The following is a 17,946-nucleotide window of genomic DNA, read 5'->3' as shown; positions in this document are numbered from 1 at the left end:
CTTGTAATTTGGCACTACCCTTCTAGAACTGACTGACTAAACCTCAATTAACCAGAACTTCCAAAACTCCAAATCATCAGTTAAATTAATTTTTTTCCTAAACATGTCATTTTTTGAAGAAATGAAAAAAGGATACACAAAAATTGCAAAAAGAATGAATTTATTTGTGAGATAGAATAACATAATGGTTAAGACTATAGACTCTGGAACTACACTGCTTGATTTATGATGTTGCCTTTATCCACTTATTAACTGTCTAACTTTGGGGAAGTTAATTAACCTAGATGTACCTCAGTTTACTTGGCTGTAAACTGGAAATGAAAATAGTACCTACTTCATGGGGTAGTTAAGAAGATTAAATGAGTTAATTTATATTAATAAGAGTGCTTAGAACAATACCTGGCACACTGAAAACACTCAGTAATTGTTACTTTTTTATTTGCTAGCAGCTTACAGGGTTTGCAGTGTGTAAATAATTTAATCTAATATCCCTCAATAACTTCACTGTAGTAAAAACTGATATTTAGGATGATGCTGCCTCCCCCCCCAACTTCAAGCATTTTAATTAACAAAATTTCTTCTTCTTCTTTTTTTTAAGTAAACTCTACACCCGACATGGGGTTCAAACTCACCCCACGATCAAGAGTCACATGCTCTACCGACTGAGCAGGCTGGGCATCCCAAATTTCTTTAAGTCTAATGTTTTCCATCTTCCTCTTCAAACCGTTATTTTCCTGCACTGTTACCTATCACAGGAAGTGACACCACCATCTACTCAGTTGTCCAAGTCTGAAATCTAGAAATCCATTAATCCCCTCCATGCCAATTAATTACCATACCAACTCAATTCTACTTCTGAAATAAACTGCTCACATCTGACAATAAGCCATGCTAAATCTCCTGTCCTTACTGCAGACATAATAATCTTTTGCAATGCAGATTTGACCACGTTCCTTCTCTGACTGAAATGAATCCCCAAATCCTTATGAGTTAAAAGTTCCTTTCCAACATTGTGGGTTATCTCTTATTCTTCTTCCCTGGACCTCAATAGGATGAAGATGGAGGAGAGAGGAAAAGAGAAAGAGATAAGAAAAAAAAGACAGAAAATCAAAATGAAATAAGAAGGAACAAAAAGAGAAGAAAACTGAATGTGGTTTAGGATTGGGTGTGGAGTCAAGAAGCTAGTAAAGGTTGTAAGATGATTTATGCAGCATATGTTGCAGTCTGGGGAACAACTCTTTAATCGGTGTGCATAGCCCCATGAGGTCAAGATATTGGACAGTTTCCTTACAACAAGAGATGTATACATATTCCTTTCAGCTTAGAAACAATCTGGATTTTCTCCTGATTTGTCTGATGTAAATGCCCCTTCTCCCTGGTAAGGGGGTACATAAAGGGTATTAGTCTAATGGGAGGAAATGGCTGAGAATGGCATTACACTGGGTATTACGCGCAAACAATGAATCATGGAACACTACATCAAAAACTAATGATGGTATGGTGATTAACATAACAATAAAAATTTTAAAAAGACAATGGTTGTCTCTTTAGAACAAGTCTTACTTTAATAGCTTTGTTTCATTAATTACTATCTAGATCTCTTAATCACTAAGAGACGTGAATAGCACTCCTCTGATTATCCACTTAGTGGGTACATCAACAGTTTATTTTATTTTACCAACTAGTTATCTCCATTGGAAATAGAGTAGAAATGAAATCAACAAAATTAGCTTGCCTTTGTTTGCTTGTAACATCATTTGTTACTTCTTTTTCTTTTTTTTTAAGATTTTATTTATTTGTGAGAGAGAGAGAGAGAGCATGCGCACAAGCAGGGGGAGTGGCAGGCAGAAGGAGAAGCAGGCTCTCCACTGAGCAAGGAGCCCGATGTGGAACTTGATCCCAGGACCCTGGATTCATGACCTGAACCGAAGGCAGAAGCTCAACCTATGGAGCCACCCAGGCATCCCATGTTACTTCTTATTTCATTGCAGTGCTTGAACCAGGGGGATAACTGACTACCTCAGTCAATTACCTGGTCACGTGGTATATTCTCCTGCAATGAGAAAATCCTATCCCTTTTCATACTGGCCTCAAAAGCTGGGTAAATTCAGAAGACCACAAATTAACTTCTCATTGACCTAAATAACTGTGTGTGTGTGTGTGTGTGTGTGTGTGTGCGCGCGCGCGTGCGCGTGTACATGCACATATGTGTGTTTTAAGAAATAGAGAGACTTAGCTATACTGATAAATTTTATATGCTGGAAACATGGATGTTGTTTGACAAGAATATACCTGACAAATACTGTCCCTTCCTCATTCTGGCCCATGTAACCATTTTGCTGTGATTGGCATAATAAGAAACTCTAAGAAGACCCCAATCCACTAAACAAAGGAAGAATCCTTGGAGTAAAGATGAGAGTGGGGGCCGAGGGGGAAAATAACCATTTTTTTTTTATAATCCTGACTCTTATTTCCCATTTTGTTGCCACAGTAGATCCAACTTAGTAAAGTAGGATGGTGATATGCCATGCCATTCCTCTGGAAATTTCTCAGAAAATTTAAGTGTCTTATTAATCATGGCTTGTGAGTGGCGGAGAGGATTATATTGAAGTTCCTGTCATCTTTAAATCCTCTACACTAGTGTTTTTCAACTTATCAGCTGCAAACCACTGGAGGGTTGCAGCAAAATTTTTAAAGAATCCTCAAATCCTTGTGTACATATACATTTTTCTTGATCCACAAATCAAAAGATACTATGATTATCACTATTATCATGCAGGCGGTCTAGAAAACTGGTTGACACTTAAAAAGAGTACCCTTCTTACTAAAAATTTAAATAAATAAAAGGAAACCATGGCTCTATACTTGTGGTTTTCATATTTTGGGGTTTCACAGATTAATATCAATATCATTCATTACATGTTTTGGACCTTAAAATTATAGTCTTTCAAACTACATGAATTAAGTTTTATGAAAAACTCACTTCATGGTTCCTCCCTTCAGAATCAGTAAACATGGTATCATGGGCCAGGACTGGTGTGAAAAAAGGCATTTGGGAACCTTGCTTCTTATCTTCCAATGCAAAAGAAAGGAAGAGTGCAATGGACTCTATAAGTTCTTAGGATGGGTTTTAGGAAAGGAAACATACATATGAGGATCACTTATCCTTCTCTGGGCTGATGCTTACCTGGCATCACTTGTTGGTGATTACAGTCATCAGCCAACAATTAATTTCAGCTCTGAGAATTGCCATCTCAAAGATTAGTGACAGAAATGGTAGCTCACAAGTAATCCATATTCTTTCCAATTTAGAAATGATTCATCATTATGGGTTATGGAAGACAGAAGAAAAGAGCTTGCATATATTTTGCCCATTCTTCTTAATCTCTTGTCTGCATGGGTTAGCCAGGCAAGGAGTATAATTACCTTAGTTAAAAAAATCAACATGGCTAAGAAAAAAAAATGTGGCAAATATTGACAGATTAGCTGATTCATTCATTCAGTAAACATTTGCACAATGCCTACTATGTGCCAGACACTGTGCAAAGGATTCAATGACTAAAAACAAAGAACATCAGCAAAAACAGTCTCTGCTATGAAAACACACAGGAAATGTGCCTAATCTAGAATGAAGAGATACATGGCTTCCCAAAAGAGATAACATCTGAACTAAGTCTAGAAAACTTATAGGGATGAGGCAAAACACTTGTTAGCAGAGTGAACAGCATGTGCAAACATGAAGCTTCTTGACCATCTCTTTTGTCATCTCAAAAATGGCTGATCTTTGTATACATCCACCATCTTGAGATGAAACCAGAACCTGACCTGTCAGGAGGGGTCTTTATTACCTGTCAGGAGGAATGGTTGTCCTGACGTGTTGCCTTGTAAGGTCTTTTCTTCTCAGTTAAATCAGTAACATAAACAAGGATAGGACAACAGGGATGGTCCTGCTGCCAAATAGTCTCATACATGTGGCCAGGCAAAGGGCCAATGCTAATCACAGCCTCCAGCACCTGCATACCCTCAGCTGGGGGGCTCAGTTCTCAAAGAGAAATTCACATAAGGCCTGTCAGCACCTCACTGTCTGCCTCAGGACAAGGCTATCTAGGAACTTGCCTGAATGTTTCCCACATGCTACAAATCCTGCTTCTCAACATTTACACAGTTTTCTGATACTGTAGTCCCAAACTGAAGCACAAAAGAATCCTTCACAACCTGTACTAGGAGGTAGACTGAAATTCAAACATCCCCCAAAGTTAAAAGGAGGCACCTGTGTGATGCTCAGAGACATATGCGAAGAGGAGTTTCTTCAGTTAAACAAAGGCTACCTTAAAGTCAACATGTGCAGCTGCAAAGGTCCCCCATGTACAGAAGAGTCCCCATGCTTGGTTCAATGCTCTGTGGTCACCTTCCTCAATTGTGGTAATTTTTTAACATGGAAGCATTCACACATTTTCATTTTGCACTGGGATCCAAATTATGTGGTGAATTTTGACTACTTTCCCCACCAAAGGGGAAATGCGGAGCCCAGTGAAGGGCCTGGAGTCCTATAAGAGCACTTGAAATGGAAGACTGGGTTATAAAACAGAGAAAAGTAAAAGTAAGAGTAAAATTTTATAGTTTGTAAGGAAATCTAGAATTGTTTGCTAGGCCAGAAGCCCATAATTTTAATTTCTCAAGCCATTATAAAGTTTGTTACTCGGAAACACTGACTTTAATTGTATTGCTTTATGGACCTTATGCAACCCCTTTCTGTTTCTGTAGTCTGGAAGAGTGGCCCCAAAGACACACAATTAAATGGGCCCCAAAGACACACAATTCACAGAACCACATAAAATGTACCACAGAGCGTCAAAGCCGAAGTCTGAAACAACTTTCTCTGTAGTGATTCTATTCTATGTCCCAAAGGCCAAATGATCACTCTCATCTTGTATTTGTCTTTCCCTTTCCCTTGACTCACCATTCAGTTCCTTCTCATCCACAACCTTCGTGCTTTCACCCTGTGGTGATGTTAGTATCAGCCTTTCTTGGCAAATACCTTTTCACATCACTACCACCTTGAATTTTATCAGGGCTGGCTGCATAATTCGCAGGGCCCAGTGTAAAATAAATGTGGGCCCCTTGTTCAAAACTTAATAAACATTTAAAGACAGCAACAGTAAGAGCATTAAACCATGCACAGAACTCTTCTAAGTGTGTGGCCTATGTGACTGCAGAGGCCGAACACCCATGAAGCCAGCTCTGATTCTCAGTGGCCAAAACTGGGTCATGTACTCATTCCTTAACCAATCACTGTGAAGTGGGTTGACTAGTTTAGCCTTAGACTAAGAACAGCTCCCCTATAGCTGGGCATAAGTTCATCTTCCCCTGAGTTGCATGGTATCCCGTGACAAGGATTCATGAGTAAAACCAGGCTTCTTTTGAGTATAAGTGAGGAAGGCATTGTTGCTGAGTAGCCAACAACATCTACTACATTATATGTCTATGACTAAGAAAAATGAGGTCTTCTTCAGAAGCTCCCTTTGATGCAAGTTCTGGTTCCCTAGGGCCTTGAAGATAAAATCCTATACTTAAATCTGCCTACTCTTGATTTCCAGGCTCCTATGCACTTCAAACCTCTCCCCTGCTGCCAACCCTTTCTATAGGTACCTGCAGGGGTGAAAAGATGTGATTCCTGTCCTGCTGATGATTACCCTCTAACTAAGGAACCAAGACTAACAGACTATAAAATACACAAAAAACTCAAATAATAGAAAAAATTTAAAGAAAAATGCTACTAATTAAAACCCACATGTTATTGCTGAGAGTTTGTGGAAGTATTGGATTTATAAGTGCTGGGTGCAATCCTCACTAGGAGTTCAGAAGGAAATGGAATTTTAAATGGGGTAAATGGTTAGTGTGGGGTACTATGAAATGAATTTTGGAACAGAAGACTAATATCCACAATCCATAGTGGCAGAATTCTCATACAGCAAGTTGTGACAGAACGGTCTTTTTTAAGAGTCAAACAGGTTTGTTTGGCTAGTGCAGAGTGCAAAAATCACTTGAAAATGTAATTTTTGCTAAAATGAAAAAAGTCATGCAGTAGAAAGTCGTTACTAGGAAATTAGATCTAATACAAAAGGCAACAGTACAGTTTCTGAAGGTACAAACTATGAATTTTTCACACCTGTGTAAAAATTGAGACCTTTTGTTTTGTTGTTCTCTTCCAAACATTCACTCTTCATCTGGCCAAAACCCTGTTCAGTCCTTCAGACCAGGCTCAGGCTCTATCACTGCCATGAAGCCTTCCTTGAACCTTCCTTGAGCCTTCCTCACTCTAGTATCTCTCGAACCCAGCTGAAAGGGACTTAAGAAAGAGAATGCTCCTTCTCCATGAGCTCAGTGCTCCTCATGGCCCCGTATTGGAAGATTTATTTAAATGTCTCTCACTCACTGGATTGTAACTCTTTAATGCCAAGAACTTTACCTTATTCTTCTTAACTTCTGTGCCTTGATAACTGATCAAGTTATCTTCCATCAACATATCATAAGTATTCAAGAATGCTTACTGAAAGCGATATGTTCAGAATATACATAAAAATAACTTTTACTAATCTGTGTATAATGGCAAAAGAATGCTCAGAATAAAAAAGAATAATATGTATAAAAACTAGATATTTTTATACTATTGATGACCTGAAGGAGGTATTAGATTGGATGTAGATGAATATGAGAAGGCTATCAAAGATCACTTCAGAGTCCTTTCCTTGAGATCTGGAATAACATATAATAGAGCCTCTTAATTTACTCTCAGTGGAAATTAGACAGTTATTGTAATGACAGGATTTTGTACCCAAGCTTATGAATTCTTCTCCAGCCTCCCCTTCTTCATCTGTCAGTTCCTTTATCTTAGTCTTTTTTCAGAGGTTTTGGTCCCCAGTATTTGAATGTTTACATTTCCATTCTCTGAAAATCTTTAAATATGGACTTTATTCCAGTTATGATATATATAGTTAATAAATATTTATGTGACACCTATGACCAGGCATGAATGAAATTAAGTAAAGTGGAGATTGTTTTGAGCTCCTGTATGGCATAATTTGTAAATAGTCACAGCACCAGATGAATGAATCATACAGAACTCCAAATACACCCATATCTACAAATTGCTACTGAGCAAGCAAAGGCAAGGACTCAGAAAGCTAGCAGGAAGCTTCTTAAGTGGTGTTTAAAACATGCTTCTATAGGATGATAGCAAAGCTAAGGGTTTTCCTGATCCTTCACACATAATTTTGCCATTTGGTTTTCCCCTTCATGCTAACGTTCATGTTAATTCCTGCTTGAATTGTGTGTGTGTGTGTGTAAGTGTTACCATCTAAAAAGAGTAACTCTTCACAAAGTAGTAGCAATATGAATGGACTGGATAGTAAAATTTCTGACTTCCTTGCTTTCTTTAGTTGTATTTTCTAATAGTGAGGCTTTCTCATTAACTTTTTCCTCTCTTGACAAACTTAAAACCAGTAAATGATTGCTGAATTCCAACATCATTAGGACACAACTTACCCTTAGTTAAGATTAGACAATATAATAAAAATTTCTAGATTAATTTCATTGTTTTGGATAGATACTTAGTGATAGTAATGAAAAAAAAATCCAAGTACTTGGAAAATATGAGAAAAACAAGATTCTAAATCTAGAGCCTCTGAGTTACCAGTGTAAGTTTAGATCGCCACAGTAAGAGCAAGGCAGTAACACATTTAGGTATGAATATATAATATGTGCAAATTATAATTCTAAATATGTTTCTCATATTTGGAAACTCAAATATGTTTTTCATGTGCTTTCATTTTCAATATAAGTTTAATTAGTTGTACCTGATTAGAAATTTAAAAAAAACTTTAAAGACTTACTTTGAATTTCAATGATCTTCTGTAAAGAAACAACAGCATTCATATTCGGGGTTTGGTGGAGAATATCTTCGGCAAGTGGCTCCAGCTGCAAGAACAGTAGATAATAATGAGCAGAATATTATGACTTTATAGTAAGTCTGACAGAAGCAAAGAAAACTGAAACAACCCCCCTCCCCACAAAAAAGAAAGCTTGCTCGAAGAACTAGTTAATATTTTCATTTTGCTGATAGTAGTTCTAAAAGTGTAGCCAATTTTATTTTCTGTTTTGCAGCCATGAATTCCAAAGGACTTTTCCATTGGTCACAAAACTAATCTATGAAGTCCCTGAAGCAGGTGCATGTCTGTGTATTATTCATTAAAAATCTGAGTTATTTGTGTAATTTTTGTAGGTTCTTCACAAACCAAATTCCATCATGTCTGTATATGCAGCTGGGCCCTGCAAACAAAACCTCAGGGAAGTTGTAGTGGACAGAAAGTGGGCAGTCTATTATCCATATTTTTGCAGTGTTTTTTACATCCAACCACTTTACACTTCTGGACACTTCACAATAGAAAGCCATGAGACACAGCTGCTCTTATCCAACTGTTTTTAAATAAATGGTGGAGAAAATGTTCAAATAAAACCAAAGCTAAATAACTGTATTTTTAAGGGGAAATAACTGTGCATTTTCATTTAACTTCTACTGTTCTTATAACTAAGCAGATGTCCATGTGGAAACATGGGACAAATTCCTGTCTTGCAAATATATCATGATCTTCTGGAATTATACTGATTTTTCATGGACAAGCTTAGCAAACATTGCTTTCCGAGAAATAAAGAGGAACTTTAAATAATTTATGGAGTGTTTTGACAGAACTAAATCTGATGCTACATCCTAAGAATACCTTGATGATGTAGCTTGGTGTATAGCACCAGAAACTGCAGAGCCAGAACACTTGCAAACAGAATAGCTGTCTAGCTACTGTGACCTAGAAATTAAAGAAAGTTATAGTAACAAAGGTATTAACAAAAAAGGAGTTTTATTAGAAAATGTAAAGTTAATAGTCTCAAACTGATGGTCAAACTATAATATGGCATGAAAAGGAACCAATGTCACTAGACATTATACTGAAATACATACTCATCTATGTCTCTTCATCTGAAGAAAAAAACCTAAGAACTCAGGAATTCCAAGTTTCCACAGCATATGTGAGTGAATCTTCCCCCCAGGGTCTCTCTGAATTGATTATTCTATACTTCAATCATGGAATCTAAAACAATAGCACCTTTCTTCCAGATGCCATAGTATAACCAACTAGCTTAGGGATATTTATACATGGGTAAATTCACGAAATAGAACTTTCAAGAGTGTTTTTCTTAGCTGCCAAAGAAAAACCTTTAAAACATCAAGAGGTTATTTGGAATTCAGTTTAGTGAGAAAAAACACTTCAGTGCTGTAATCTCAAATTCTTAAAATTTTTTAAAATAATTTTTAAAAAATCTGGTATTTCAGATAGTATCTTCAAGAATATGTTATCCTAGTAACATGCTCTTAACTCAGAGAAATTAATGAATCATAGGCAGAAGGTTACTTGGAAAAGTTACTCCAGAATTAGATAGGGTTGAGCTACCTTGCTTATAAATACGTTTTCCTTTCACTCTGTCTCAGAGTGAAAGAAATTTTAATAGAAATCAGGCAGATTTTACTAATAAAACATTTTGAAACATCAATGTTTAAATATCTAAGAACAAAAGAACGAGGTGATTTCAGCATATAGCTCTTCAAAAATCTTTCCTGAGACATTAGAGTAAAAATGCTGACAAATTGAAAGGTGTTGGCTACTGGAAAGAAAACTACAGGAAGATTAATGTAAAAACCTCACTTCTGAAACTCTCTTGCATTGAGGTTTGTGGGCTATTTTTAAGACCTGGGTTATGCAGAACGTTTAAATGTGATTTAGGGTGTTGAGCGTAAAAATACAAACAACCCTAAACATCCAATTTGGAATCGTCAGTTGGATATGATAAAGTTGTGTCTACTTATAAAGCAACCTAGAAAATTAAAGCAATTACACTGATAATTTAAACCTCCCAAACCATTTCCCTGCATGTTTTAGGTGAATGTCATTTAGAGGATTTAAACTTTAATAAATTGCCCCAATTTGCTTCATTTTAAGGGTATACACACAGAGATGAATTCAGAAAGCTATCAATGTAGGTTCTTTATTTTTAATTTGGTAGCTCTGCAGAGAAGGTAATAAGTAATACTCTGAATTGGCAAGAAGGCAAACGCCATTTAGAGTCTGTTTTCATAAAATTAAAACCTTGTATAGAAGGACCACAGAACTGAGTTGTATTTTCTAGTGTTGATTTAATCATTCACAATTAAAAGCACTAAAAACATCTGATTAAAGCAGCTATTTAACAAATATTTATAAGTATTGGTCATTATTAGTAATCTAATAACTAACTGTAATGACAATATTAAATGAATAGTCATTTTTCTTAAATTTGGGGCAAAAATTAAGAATATGCAGTAAAGCTGTTATGTATTTAGTTTGGCTAGTAAGACGTAGCAAAATCATTGGCTATTGAGTCTAATCAATGTTAGTTAAGAGTTATTGAAAGCTAAATAAGGATATATTTTATGTAAATCAGAGTACTTTTGTATTTAAAACTTATAGGAAGATAAAGCAGATGCAGATGTAGGAAATATCACACACCCATCATGCTATCTTTGTTGAGCATTTCCATCAAGTAATAACAATTATAATGGAGTAATAAGATACAAGGTAATTTTAACACAACCTCTTGACACATGAAGTTCTCATCCCGCTTTATTAGATCTAAAGCTTAAATTCAACCATTACTTATAGAACTTTATAGAAATGTTCTGACTCAGTGACAAGGACATTTATTTTTCTACATTTTTTACACAAAGTGGCAATACCATATTGATGTATTCAGATGTTTGCTAAGTTTTACATATCATGTAATTTCTAACTGTACAGCTATTTTAAAACACCATAAAAATTGTGGCTATTATTGTGTTGTAAATAAGTAATTTTCATATTCTTTAGAATCAGATCATTTAAATAATCAAAAGTCTGGGGCGCCTTGGTGGCTCAGTAGGTTAGGTGACTGCCTTCAGCTCAGGTCGTGATCCTGGAGTCCCGGGATTAAGTCCCGCATTGGGCTCTCTGCTCGGCGAGGAGCCTGCTTCTCCCTCTAACCCTCCCCCCTCTCATGTATTCTCTCTATCTCTCATTCTCGCTCTCTCAAATAAATAAATAAATCTTTAAAAAAATAATCAAAAGTCATTTTAGTTGGCTAAGATGCATTTATAGAAATGGGCAAGGGTATCCTTGGAGATGCTTTTGAGTAAGAGTTTTAAAACTCACGCTGTACTCATAAAACATGAAAATCAACTTTATTATTTTCATGATTCAGAACAGAAGAGAACAAAGCTAAACAGAGATTTTGCAAATAGGTACATGAGGATAGATGTATACATTAATCAAGCAAAGGATCTACTAACTACTCTTGTTAGCTTTTATGTTTCCCAAATATGCCAAGTATTTTCACACTTTTATGCCTTTATTTATTCTGTTTCTTCTAAATTCAATTTTCTCTATCCTTATTTGAATTGGTGAAACCTTACTAAATCATCCAAAGACCAACACAAACAATGCCCGCTCTGTGACATCTTTTCTAAAATTCTTTGATAGAGCAATTTGCTTCCACCTCTGTGCCTTCTTTCCACACAAATATTCTTGTTTACTCTACACATTTTATTGTAGTAAGCCACGTCTATTATTTTCTACTTTGTTGTGAGCCATTTAAAGGCAAAGACAGAGCCTGGGATAGGGTGGGTATTTTAAAAATGTTGAATGAATGAAGGAAAGATTAATTGAAAGAAAACATGAAGAGGTTGCCTTTATTTTGCCCTCCAGAGCTAAGAGACCTAAGTGGAATAGGTTCTTCTCTTGGTTGTCTGCTATAGTCAGGGTATGGTTTAGGGTGAGGGACTAGGAAGAACAATAGTGATAATTCATTTTTAAATCAATATAATTGATTTTAATTGATGTTTTAATTGATTTTTGAACTTCAAATGATTTTGAAATTGAGTATCAATTTCTTTAAAACTTATTAATTCCAGTAATGTATATATGAATAATTTTGTATAGACTTTCTACATACACAATTATATCATCTGTAAAAAAATAACAGATTTGTTTATTCTTCTCCAATCTTTATTTTTTTTCTTACCCTATTGCACAGTCTAGGACCGCTGTGCAATGTTAAAATGAAGCAGTAAAAGTGAGCTTCTTTGCCTTGTTTTTGATTTCAAAGAAAAATCCCATATTTCACCCTTAAATCTGATGCATACTGTAGAATGTTTGCAGATATCCTTTATCAAGTTAATAAATTTTCCTTTTATTCCCAGTTTGCCAAAAGTAGTTATCATAATTGGGTGTTTAATTTATCAACTGATTTTTAAGCATCTATTGAAATGGTATATTTCTTCATCATTCTCTCAATGTGGCAAATTATAATTACTTATTTTGGAATTTTTTAGAAAGATTTTATTTATTCATTTGAGAGAAAGAGAGAGGGAGAGAGAGGAAGTGAGAGGGGGAGGCAGAGTGAGAAGCAAACTCCCTGTTGAGAAAGGAACCCAACGAAGGCTGGATCCTAGGACCCAGAGCAGAAGGAAGATGCTTAACCATTGGCCACCCAGCTGCTCCTTATTTTGGAAAGTTAATATATTCCTGGCTTAAATACAACTTTGTTATGGGTTTTTAAGATATTGATGAATGGCTAATATTTTGCTTAGTGGTTTGACTGCTATGCTTATGAGCAAGATCTTCCTATTATATACCTTTCTTATAATGTTCTTTTAAGTTTCAGATGTCATATTATCCTGGTTTAAGAAAACAGCTGTGAAGTGTTCTTCCCATCTCTCCTCCCTTTACTCTGTAACAGTATAAATTACAGAATTCACTGATGAAACTATGTGGGTCTAGTATTTTCTCTTGGTAAATTTGGCATTCAAGATTCAATTTTGTTAATAATTATAGTGCCATTCAAATTTTCTGTCTTTCTGATTCGGTTTTTGCAAGGTTGTATTTTTATAAGAAGTTTTCCATTTCAAATAAAATTTCAACTTTTTTTTACATAACAATTTTTCTTTAATACATTAAAATTTGTACTAAGACCCCCTTTTTTCATTTTGAGTACTGGTAAAGCATAACTTTTGTTTGTCAATCAGTCTTGCTAGAGTTCTATCAATTTTGTTAATTATTTCAAAGAACTAAACTTCGACTTCTAAAAATCATATATGATTTTTGTTTTGTATTTCACTATTTCTTTTTTTTATATCTCTTTTGCTTACTTCATGTTTAATTCATTGCTTTGATTTTTTAACTTCTTCAGTTGTATGCTTCTATCTTTAATTTTAAACTTTCTATTCTAATATACACATTTAAAAGTTTTATACTTCCCCAAATTCACCTTTATATACATGACACAAATTTTAATATTTCATATTTTCATAATCATTCAACTCAAAATATTTTCTAGTTTCCATCATGATTCCTTTGGCTCATGAGATACTGTATTTTGAAATTTCTAAATAAATGAGATTTTCCAATTATATTTTATTTCAAATAACTATTTTTTCAGTTTTGTTTTTATACTTCATTTTATTTTACATCATTGGTATCTTACTTTTATTTTATTTTACTGTAGCAAGAACACTTAACATAAGATCTAACCACTTAACAAATTTTTAAGTGTATAGTACATTATTGTTGACTATAGGCATAATGTCATAGAGCAGATCACTAGAGCATAATTATTCATCTTGCTTGATTGAAACTTCATGCTCATTGATTAGTAACTCATTTCTCTCTCCCTTTAGCCCCTGACAACTACCATTTCATTTTCGGGATGCTATGAATTTGATTATTCTAGATACCTATGTAAGTGGAATCATGTAGTATTTGTCTTTCTGCAACTGGATTATTTCACTTAGCATAATGTCTTCAAGGTTCATTCATGTTTCACATATTGCAAAATTTCTTTCCTTTTAAAGGCTGAATAGTATACCATTGTATGTATATACCATATTTTCTTATTATTCATCTGTCAGTGAACATTTAGCTGGTGTCCACATCTTGTCCTTGGTAAATAGTGCTGCAATGATCATGGGAGTGCTATTATATCTTCAAGATCATGATCTTGATTCTTTTGGATAAATATCCAAAAGTAGGATTTCTGTGTAATATGGCAGTTCCATATTTAATTTTTTGAGGGCCCTGTATACTGTTTTCTAGAGCATTTTTCATTCCCACCAACAGCATGCAAGGGTTCCCATTTTTCCACATCCTTGCCAACACTCATCTTTGGCATTTTTTATAATAGTCATGCTGACATACTGACAGATATGAGGTGACATCTCATTGTGGTTCTGACTTGCATTTATTAACGATTGGTGACATTAAGCATTTCTCATATACTTTGTGGCCATTAGCTGTCTTCTTTGGACAAATTTCTGTTCAAGTTCTTAGCCCATTTTAATATTAGGTTATTAGTATATTTTACTACTGAGCTGTTAAAGAGTTCTTATATATTGTAGAGATAAACATCTTATCAGATACATGGTTTGCAAATATTTTCCCCAAGCCTTTTCACTCTCTTGTTTCTTTTGCTGTACAGCTTCTTAATTTGATGTAGTCCTACTTGTTTATTCTTGGTTTTGCTGCCAGTGCTTTTGGTATCATATCCATGAAATCACTACCAAGACCAATGTCATGAAACTTTCCTTGGTTTCTTTAAAAAGTTTTATAGTTTTGGGTCTTACATTTAAATCTTAATATTTTGAGTTCTTTTTTGTGTGTGATGTAAGATAAAGGTCCAGTTTCATTCTTTTATAAGTGGATAGCCAGTTTTCCCAGCACCATTTGTTCAAGAGACTATCCTTTTTCCATTATGTATTATTGGGACCCTTGTTGAAGATCAGCTGACCACATATGTGCTTTCTATTCTGTTCCCTTGGTCTACAAGTCTGTCTTTATGGCATTTTTGCCATACTGTTTTAATTACTGAAGCTGTATAATCTATTTTGAAATCAGGAGGTATGAAGATTCCAGCTTTGTTCTTTCTCAAGATTGATTTGTTTACTTGTGGTCTTTTGTAGTTTCATATGAATTAAAAATTTTTGTTCTCTTTCTGTGGGATTTTGATAGGGATTGCACTGAAATCCCTGTGAAGTATGGTCATTTTAACAATATCAGGTCTTCCAATCCATAAACATGGAATGTCTTTGTTTGTGTTATGTAATATTGATTCTGGTTTAATTTATTGTGGTAAGAGGTTATACTCTGTATGAATTCAATTAGTTGAAATTTATTGAAATTTACTTTATGCCCCCCAAATACAGTTTGTTCTTGAAAACATTATGAGTCCTTGAAAGGAATGATACTCTGCAGTTATTGAGTATGGCCCATTATATATTTCAATGAGGGCTAGTTTATGAAAATATTTAAATCTACATACCTCCTTTTTATTGTCTTCTTTCTCAATCAGTTTCTGATGAGGTGTGTTAAAATCTGTCATTATGATTGGAGTTTTGATTATTTTTCCATTTGTTTTTTTCAATTTTTGCTTGATATGTTTTGAAGCTATGTTATTAGATATATAGCTTTTGAATTGTCTCATCTTCTCAGTTAATAGAATATTTTACTACTATGAAGCATTTCTATCTCTAGTTCCTTTTTTTGTCTTAAAGTCCACTTTATCTGATATTAATATAGCTACATGAGCTCTCCTTCAGTTAATTTCTGTAGTTTAATTTTTTCTTCGCTTTTTTATATTCAAACTTTATTATTATATTACAGAAAGTGTACCTTTAAACAGCACTTTTTATTACAATGGGATAATCTTTGCTTTTATTGATAAACTAAATCCGTTTATATGTCTTTTGTGGAATTGTACAAGCTGATCCTAAAATCTTATATGAAAACACAAAAGGGACAAATGTAGCCAAGACTACCTTGAAGACAAAAAATAAGTGGGAGATTTGTTCTAACAGATATCAAGAATTCTTATACAACCACAGTAGTTAAGGCAGTCTAATAATGTCAAGAAGACAGACAAACAGATCTGTGGAATAGAAGAGCATCTCCATGAGTGTATAGACAAAGATACTACTGCAGAGCCATAAGGAATGAGGAGAATATTTGTATGGCTTTGGGTACAAAGAAAACTTTAAAAGAATACAAAAAGAACTAATCATAACGGAAATGATAGATTTGAACTACATTAAAAATTATTTTTATTTATCAAGGACATGATTAAAAGGATAATTAGACAAGATATTTCAACACATTTAACCAACAATACATAAAGAACTGCTCAAATCAGTAGGAAAAATGACAATCTGAAAGTGAATAAAAGACTTAATAGGTACTTCAAAAATGGAATATACAAATAATCAAAGTAAATGAAGATCTGTTTTACTTCATTAGCATTTTGTGAAGACAAAACCATGATAATATACTATCACACACCCAAAAGAATGTCTAAAATATTAAAAGACTGACAATAGCAAGTGTTGGAAATATACAGAACAACAGAACAGTCATATACTGCTGGTAGGAGTATGAATTGTGACAACCACTATGGAAAACTGTCTGTTATTACCTACAACAACTAAACACATGCAAATCCCACAACCCAGCAATACCATTGTTAGATATATAGTCAACAGAAATGTGTGTACAAATGCATCAAGAAACATATATAGAAGTCTGTTATAACATTGTACATAATGGCCCCCAAACTGAAAAATTCTCTATATTCATTAAAAGTAGAATAAAAAAATAATAAAATATAAAAGTACAATAAACAAATAAACTATGGCATTTTCCTATTCTTTTTTTTTAAGATTTTATTTATTTATTTGACAGAGAGAGACACAGCGAGAGAACACAAGCAGGGGGAGTGGGAGAGGGAGAAGCAGGCTTCCCGTGGAGCAGGGAGCTTGATGCTGGGTTCTATCCCAGGACCCTGGGACATGACTTGAGCCAAAGGCAGCCACTTAACTGACTGAGCCACACAGGCGCCCCCATTTTCCTAATCTTTCTATGAAGTGTAGTACTATATAATAGTACAAATGAATGAACTACAGCTGGTTGTAATAACATGGATGAATCTCACAAACATAATACTGAGCAACAGAAGTTATATACAAAGAGATAATATATTGTATGATTTCATGTATATAAAGTTAAAAAATAGGTAAATTAATTATGTTAGAAAACAAAATTGGTTACTTTCAGAAAAGAGTAAGGGAGTACTAACTGGGAAAGGAAATATGGGGCCTACTGAAGTGATGAGATTATTTTATTTCTTGACTTGGTTGATGGTTATATATGTGCTTGATTTGTAGTATTTCATTGAGTTGTACATTCATACCTTATACAGTTTTCTGTATGTTACGCTTTATAATTAAAGACATTTAAAAAAGAGAATATGTTTTCTGACATAAGGGAATAAGGAAACTAAGTCTGATTCTTGAGTCCATATTTATTCTACTATACTATCAGGCATTTAAGGAAAAAAAATGAGATTATAAGTGTTTCAGCAAAAACAACAAGTTATATTCCTAGATACAGGCTACAAATTCATTTACAAAGGGATTGAAACATGCACTATAACATGCAAAGCAACACAGAAAAAATTGAGAAAGGGTTCAGTTGTCAGGATCAAAGATATTGCAGAACTTTGGAAGAATATGATGATCAAGACCAAGAGGATAAGGGAAGTAGTTTACCATATAGACCCGACCTTCCATGCTGATGAACTATTATCAATTCCCCAGTGAGGAGGGATTGGTGGTTAAAACTCAACTTTCATTTAACTAATTGTCCTAGAGATGTCTGCAATTAGTTGTATATGTTTGATTGCTTAAGTAAATCTGGTTATAATTTTATCCACATTGTGATTCATGAGTCATTCTCAAAATAATCCCTTATTCATTTGAAGTCATTAAAATCCTTGACCAAACAG

At 34.4% G+C, this 17,946-nt stretch overlaps 1 protein-coding gene across 1 annotated transcript in view; it reads right to left on the bottom strand.

Annotated features, from left to right (window-relative positions):
• The window catches only part of LOC141373774 (histone deacetylase 5-like), a 57,433-nt gene extending 41,941 nt beyond the window's left edge, over positions 1 to 15,492 (bottom strand). Inside the window, exons 1-2 of the mRNA XM_073898544.1 lie at positions 15,433 to 15,492; positions 7,893 to 7,977 (exon numbers count right to left, since the gene is read on the bottom strand). Coding sequence (XP_073754645.1) covers positions 7,893 to 7,977; positions 15,433 to 15,492 — 145 coding nt within the window. The remainder of the gene's footprint in view (positions 1 to 7,892; positions 7,978 to 15,432) is intronic.
• Positions 15,493 to 17,946: the final 2,454 nt, after the last annotated feature.

The sequence above is a fragment of the Callorhinus ursinus genome, unplaced genomic scaffold, assembly GCF_003265705.2.
Source record: "Callorhinus ursinus isolate GAN/ISIS: 27379988/994484 unplaced genomic scaffold, GSC_fseal_2.0 scaffold12, whole genome shotgun sequence".
NCBI lineage: Eukaryota > Metazoa > Chordata > Mammalia > Carnivora > Otariidae > Callorhinus > Callorhinus ursinus.
The sequence above is the reverse complement of the archived record's forward strand: the minus strand, read 5'-3'. Positions and strand labels throughout refer to the sequence as shown.